At 37.0% G+C, this 7,063-nt stretch overlaps 1 protein-coding gene and 1 pseudogene across 1 annotated transcript; one reads left to right on the top strand and one right to left on the bottom strand.

Moving 5' to 3' along the window:
• The first annotated feature begins 1,960 nt into the window (after nt 1–1,960).
• LOC102399563 (olfactory receptor 9G4-like) lies at nt 1,961–2,902 on the top strand. Its single transcript, XM_044928951.2, has one exon. The coding sequence runs from the start codon at nt 1,973–1,975 to the stop codon at nt 2,900–2,902; it is 930 nt and encodes a 309-aa protein (XP_044784886.2). The 5' UTR covers nt 1,961–1,972.
• Nucleotides 2,903–5,483: 2,581 nt separating this feature from the next.
• LOC102399238 lies at nt 5,484–6,415 on the bottom strand (annotated as a pseudogene).
• Nucleotides 6,416–7,063: the final 648 nt, after the last annotated feature.

Raw genomic sequence — 7,063 nt, 5'->3', positions numbered from 1 at the left:
AGGAGTGTCTTAAGGGTTACAGTACATGGGGTTGCCAAGAGTTGAACAGAACCGAGCATGCACACATTATATATGTGTGTATACATATTTACTGATAGATTGATATCTTTATTATTTTGTAATGCCTTTGTCTATCACTGTCTTTGTTTTAAAGTTGATTTTGTCTGATAAAAGTATTGTTACCCCACATTCTTTCCAGTTACATTTAATACCTTTTTCCCATTCTTTAACTTTCAGTATGTATGTGTCTTTAGATCTGAAATATCTTCTAGGCACAGTACATGTGTGTGTATGTACCAAGTCACTTCAGTTGTGTCTGATGCTTTGCACCTGTATCAACTGTAGCCCTCCAGGCTCCTCTGCCCATGGGATTTTCCAGGCAAGAATACTGGAGTGAATTCCCATGCCCTCCTATAGAGGATCTTCCTGACCCAAGGATTGAACCCGCCTCTCTTATGTCTTCTGCATTGGCAGGATTCTTTACCACCAGCGCCACCTGGGAAGCCCAGTTAGTACATACATGGGTCTTATTTTCTTATTCATTTAGTCACTCTATATTTTTTGATTTGCTAATATATTCTATTTATATTTAAAATAAGTATTCATGTGCATTTCTTAATGCCATTTTGTTCATTTTTTTTTTGGTAATCCTTTTAAAAATTCCTTTTTTGTTGTCTTCTCTTGTGATTTTTTGACTGTCTTTAGTGTTGTGTTTGGATTCTTCTCTCTTCTCTTTTTGTAACTACCGTGACATTTAAATATAGCTCTCTCTCTCTCTCTCTCTCTCTCAATATATATATATATATATATATATATATATATATGCAAGGTGTCAACTTATCTGTATCTTCATATCTTCTATTTATCTCATGGTTTCTTCTTTATGTATTCAGTTTCTTCAGTTGTGGAAAGTCTTCAGATGATGCTAAGCAATAGTTGCTCTGTAAATAGTTATAATTTAGGTGTGCTCAAGGGAGGAGGTGAGCTCAGTGTTCTACTCTGTCGTCTGGGCCACTTCCTGCCCACACTTACAAGCAAATATCACTGATTAAACAGATTTTATTTATTTATTTATTTTTTGTTGGTGTTCAGTGCTGGAAATTTCCCTGTAAGTGCTGCTTTACTATTTCCCACTTACTAATATGTTGTGTTTTATTTTCAATTTCTTAAAAATAATTTCTATATGTACTTTTAAGTTTTGCTTATAAGGTATTTAGAAGTGTTTTGAGAGGGTGGGATGATTTGGGAGAATGGCATTGAAACATGTATAATATCATATATGAAACAAATCGCCAGTCCAGGTTCAATGCATGATACTGGATGCTTGGGGCTGGTGCACTGGGATGACCCAGAGGGATGGTACAGGGAGGGAGGTGGGAGGGGGGTTCAGGATGGGAAGCACTTGTATACATGTGGCAGATTCATGTTGATGTATGGCAAAACCAATATTATAAAGTAATTAACCTCCAATTAAATTAAATAAATTTATATTTAAAAAAGTGTTTTAAATATTCTTTCAAATATTTGGGAATTTTTCATAGATCTATTTTCTACTACTGGTTTCTAATGTAATTATCAACACATGGGGGTCAGAAAATATACTTCCTATAGCTTGAATTATTTTAAAATTATTGAGTGTTTTTATGGCCCCAAATATGGTCTATTGGAATCAGGTTTTTCTCATTGATAGTTGCTCTGTAAACAGTTGTAATTTGGGGGTGCCTATGGGAGGAGGTGTTCTACATTAAACAATTAGGAAGTGAAAGACCAAATTTCAAAATGAGATTCTAACTTGAATTCCAGTGGCCCCTAAGTCACAGACTGATGTTCTATCATTCTAAGCAATAAGAGATAAAAGTCCATAAGCTTCCTAGGAATTGCTGGTTTAATATACAGTTTATTTCTTTCAATAGAAAATCATTAAATCATTTAGCAACTTTTTCTTATCTTGTCAGACTTTCTCCTAGTGGACATGGAAGTTGGAAATTGCACCATCCTGAATGAATTCATCTTACTGGGCCTCTCAACAGACCCCCTGTGGAAACTGACCCTATTTGGAATATTTGTGATACTTTATTTGATCACCTTGTCAGGTAACATGTCCTTAGTTATCTTAATCCATATTGATTCTTGCCTGCACACACCTATGTATTTTTTCATTGGCAGTCTGTCTTTCTTGGATTTCTGGTACACCTCTGCGTACACCCCGAAAATCCTGGTGACTTGTGTCTCAGAGGATAAGCATATGTCATTGGCTGGATGTGGAGCCCGGTTTTTCTTTTCCTGTGCCGTAACCTACACTGAGTGCTATCTCCTAGCAGCCATGGCCTATGACCGCCACATGGCAATCTGTAACCCGCTACTTTATTCAAGTTCAATGTCCCCTTCTCTCTGTACTAGGCTTGTTGCTGGCTCCTATATAGGAGGGTTCTTGAATGCCATAGCACATACTGCCAACACTTTTCGTCTGAGTTTCTGTGGCAAAAATATCATCGACCACTTCTTCTGTGATGCACCGCCACTGGTGAAGATGTCATGTACAGACACCAAGGTCTATGAGCAGGTCCTCCTGGGTCTCGTGGGTTTCACAGTCCTCTCGAGCATTCTTGTCATCATCATTTTCTATTTCCGCATCCTTCTCGCTATCCTGAGGATCCACACAGCTTCAGGAAGGTGCAAGGCTTGTGCCTCACACCTGGTCTCGGTCATGCTATTCTATGGATCCTTGCTTTTCACATATTCAAGGCTAAGTTCCACCTACTCCCTGGGGAAGGACAAAGTGGCATCTCTGTTTTACACTGTGGTCAATCCATTGCTCAACCCTCTCATCTATAGCCTGAGAAACAAAGATGTTAAAGCAGCCTTCTGGAAAGCAACGCAGACTATAAGACCTCAAAGATGAAGGTGATCTTTTTGCAGGATGCTGGCATTGCATTTTCCAAATTATTGTCTTATAAACATGCTTGTGCACATTGCCATATTTCAAGTAAATACAACACATTTTGCTTAAAAGATGAATCATTGATTGAACCATTTTCTGTTGATTATTCCTTTGTTGTGATTAAACTTTTAAAACTAACATTGAGTTGTTTGGTGCTCTACAATATTGCATTCTGCTACTTTGCAGTACTTGATTTTCATAAAAACTCATCCTCTTTGATTTTGTGGGAGCTCTTTGAAAAGAAAGATTTGGATGGCTTTCAAATACATAGTTTGAGTTTGAATCTTGGTGAGCAAACTTCATTGATTGGGAAGTAGATTTAAAATTGTGAAAAGCTGGAAACAAAATTTGACAAATACTTGTTTTTATTAAGACATTCTTCCAAACTCCCTCATAAAACTCTAATTGTGTATATTGATTATTTCTTTGTCATCCTTGTGCCTTCAACTTCGATGAAATATTAAGCAAAGTGTTTGAATTATTTAGATTATGAAGAAAACACTTTTCTAAATATAGAGAAACATATGTTATTAGGATTACTACCTTAAGTGTGATCTCTTCCAGATAGAATGAGTAGTCTGCCATGCCATCCATCTGATGATGAACTGCATATTCCCCATGAAGGAAAATAACAACATCAAATGGGACAAATAGAAACAAAAAGACAAAAAAAAAAACAAAAAAACAAAAAAACACCAAAGCCCCAACAAATTAAAGCTCTGCTGTATTCTAGATTCAGTGTTTGTTCCCACCCTCACAGACAATGATGGGATTTTTTAATTACCTAGAACCTTACAGGTCAATATTTAGTACAAGGCAGGTTTAGTTGTTTTTCTTCCTGTGATTTGCTTGCAATATATAGCTCTTTTTGAAAACTGATTCTGCATTTTACACTTAACATTTTAAAAAGTTCACTGTAAGCAATAATAACCTCCATTGCTTTTGGAAGAGTACTGATCCTCTTGCTGCCATCAACATTCATAACAAAAGTAATGAACAGTAACTCTCCAGATACTCTTGTTGTTCATAATCTGATGTTATATATTTGACTCTCAAAAATACTTTCATGCCTATAAAAAGTTTATAGAAACTGTAAACTATAAAACTGAAGATAATGTTTCCAAACATACTAATTCATTTGTTGTAGATGATCCTTCAAGATATGTTTTAATTTCCACATATATGCATAAATGATAGCTAGGCAATTGAAAACAATGAATCTATGATTCTAGTCTGGAATTATAAGCTTCTGACACAGGTGATTAAGTTAAAAAATTATCTTGTTATCCCCCCATTTTTGCAATTTGTATTAGGCAGTTTACATTTTACCTTTAAAAAGAGGCTAAATTCAAATCAGGTTGCCATCCCCAAATGTGAATTTGCATGGCAAGGGAAAGCTAAGTGCTTAGTAGTATCCACCTCTGGTTATTACTCTAAAAGTGAGCACATCCTGGTATTGGTTCTGTCTCTGTTTGACTTGTCTACCTCCTGCCAAGTCTATTCAGCAAGTAGCTTTTGAAATACTTTGAACATAATATGTATAGATTCTATATTTATGGACTATATATGATATCATTGGCTAGTGGGAAATGTCTGAATCAGCTAGAGATTAGATGGAGAAAGAGAGAAGAAAACCAGAAGAAAGCAGAGAAACTCATTTCTTATGAAAAAAAGTTAAAATCATTCACTGATAAACATTGAAAGGAAGGCATTTTAGAACAACATTTAAAATTCTCTGGTCAACTTTACTTAATTTTTAATAATTTTAATAATTATTTTCTTTTTACTTTTTGACCACCTGAAATGACTAATTTAAAAAGTGCTCTTTACAACAACACTGCAAATTACAGAATGATGGCTACATTTGACAAACGAGTAGTTTGCACATCAGAAGTTACAATTTTTTTATTGAAAGAGTATAGCTATTGTCATAATGGGTACATTTATAAAATACAGTTAAATAAAAGTTTCAGAACCAATAGTTGAGGCCAATTCATTATTTGTACTAGATCTGATATTTCTGATTTTTCTTTTTATCTGTGTTTATTATCTAACACCTAATTGCCTCCTCTTTCCATCAAAAAATTCTTCACAGTCCTTACTCTTTCATTACCACAGAAGCATTGTATCAGACAAGAAGAATTTGGGATATGTTCCACAAATGTCAAGAATCCATTTAATGGTTTCTTCACAATCCCTTAATGCTCATCAAGTTGGTGGAAAATGGGTCTATCCCAAGGAAATAGTAAAATTTAATCATTTGGAATTTCAGAAGTGATATATACTCTTGTATTGCATTAAATTTTGATATCATTTTTTAAAAGTTATATTAAGTTGAATTTATTAAGTTGTAGAATAGATTATAGCAGAATTATTAAACAAAACAAACTAAAGCAAAGAAAAAGACTTTTTCATTGAATTTCTTTGAGTAAAGAAACGGGTGTGTGTGTTTTTTAAAAATATTCCTTCCCAAACTGCCCCTGAAGCAGTCTGTTTTCACTGACCAATGTTTCAAGAAATTTATGTCAGTTTAGACTTCAGATTATGTGAACCTGAAGAGTTTTTTCAGGGCATCTTTGACATCTTTATTCCTCAGACTGTACATCATGGGGTTCAACATGGGGAACACCACGGTGTAAAATGTAGATACCATCTTGTCCCTCTCAAGGGAATAGCTGGAACTTGGACGGGAGTAGATGTAGAGAATGGAGCCATAGTACAAGGTGACAGAGATCAGGTGGGAGGAGTAGTGGAGAAGGCTTTGAGGCGGCCCTGGGTGGAGCAAATTCGCAAGATGGCAGCAACGATGAAGGCGTAGGAAGCCAGGATGAGCACAGTCTGGGTGATGACATTGGAGGCTGGGAGGAAGTACAACACATCCTGGTACGTCTCTTTCACGTCACAAGCCAATTTCACGAGAGGGGGAACATCACAGAAAAAGTCATCAATAATGTTACCACCACAAAAATTCAATGTGAATGTGTTGCTGGTGAGTATTATTGCATTGACAAAACCCCCAGTATAGGAATATATAACCAAACAGACACAGAGTCTCCTCGACATGACCTGAGCACAGAGCAGGGGACTGGAAATGGCCACATAGCGGTCATAAGCCATGGCAGCCAGCAGGTAGCACTCGCTGTAGGCCAGCCCCGCCGAGAAGAACTGGACTGCACAGCCAGTGAAGGAGACGCTTTTGTCTTCAGAAATGCAGGTCACTAGGATCTTTGGGGTGTACACAGAGGAGTACCAGAGATCCAGAAAAGAGAGATTCCAAATGAAAAAATACATGGGTGTGTGCAGTCGAGAGTCATTACAGATCAACACTAGGAGGGTGGTATTTCCTACCAGGGTCATGGAGTACACACCAAGGAACACCACAAACAGGACCAGCTGCATCTTGGGGTCTGTTGTGAATCCCACAAGGATGAACTCAGTCACCGTATGATTGTTCTTCTCCATGGTTTAAAGAGACCTCACCTACAAGTGAAGGAATTAAGAGTTTAATTACCTCAACCCATATCAAAGGAGGGCATTCTCTTATACAAATCTATGAAATATGGTCAAGACTATGGTTATTACAGTACAGAAGAGCTGAACAGGAATCTTGGCTTATTTGGGAAGATGAGGGAAGTTCTCTGAGCCTCAACATATTTATTTCAACAAAATGACTTGAATACTAGAAAGCCTTAATGCTGTTTGGGGCTTATTTATTAGGAAAATATTTCTTGAGTCCTTGGGCCTGTGTGGGCATTAGGATACAGTAGTGAAGCTAACAGCAATGACCGTTATTCTGTGGAGGCTTTATTTAGAAAGGATGCATACATAGGTAATTCAGGGATAAAGAATCCGCCTGCCAATGACGGAGCTGCCAGAGATGCAGGTTTGATCTGAGTCAGGAAGATACCCTGGAGGAGGAAATGCTAACCCACTCCAGTACTCTTGCTTGGAAAATCCCATGGACAGAGGGGCCTGGTGGACTACAGTCCATGGGGTCACAAAGAGTCAGACACGACTTAGTGACTGAACATGTACACACTATGCAAGGAAACAAATAAGAAATTTTTTCATTTAATGATAGATGATATTAAAAAGAAAAAACTGAATGATTTGGTGAAGAGG

The sequence above is a fragment of the Bubalus bubalis genome, chromosome 16 (genome assembly GCF_019923935.1).
Source record: "Bubalus bubalis isolate 160015118507 breed Murrah chromosome 16, NDDB_SH_1, whole genome shotgun sequence".
NCBI classification, from domain to species: domain Eukaryota; kingdom Metazoa; phylum Chordata; class Mammalia; order Artiodactyla; family Bovidae; genus Bubalus; species Bubalus bubalis.
The sequence above is the reverse complement of the archived record's forward strand: the minus strand, read 5'-3'. Positions and strand labels throughout refer to the sequence as shown.

What these genes read in the sequence shown, in the direction of transcription:
- LOC102399563 (XM_044928951.2), top strand. Translation starts at nt 1,973, where the DNA reads ATGGAAGTTGGAAATTGCACCATCCTGAATGAATTCATCTTACTGGGC.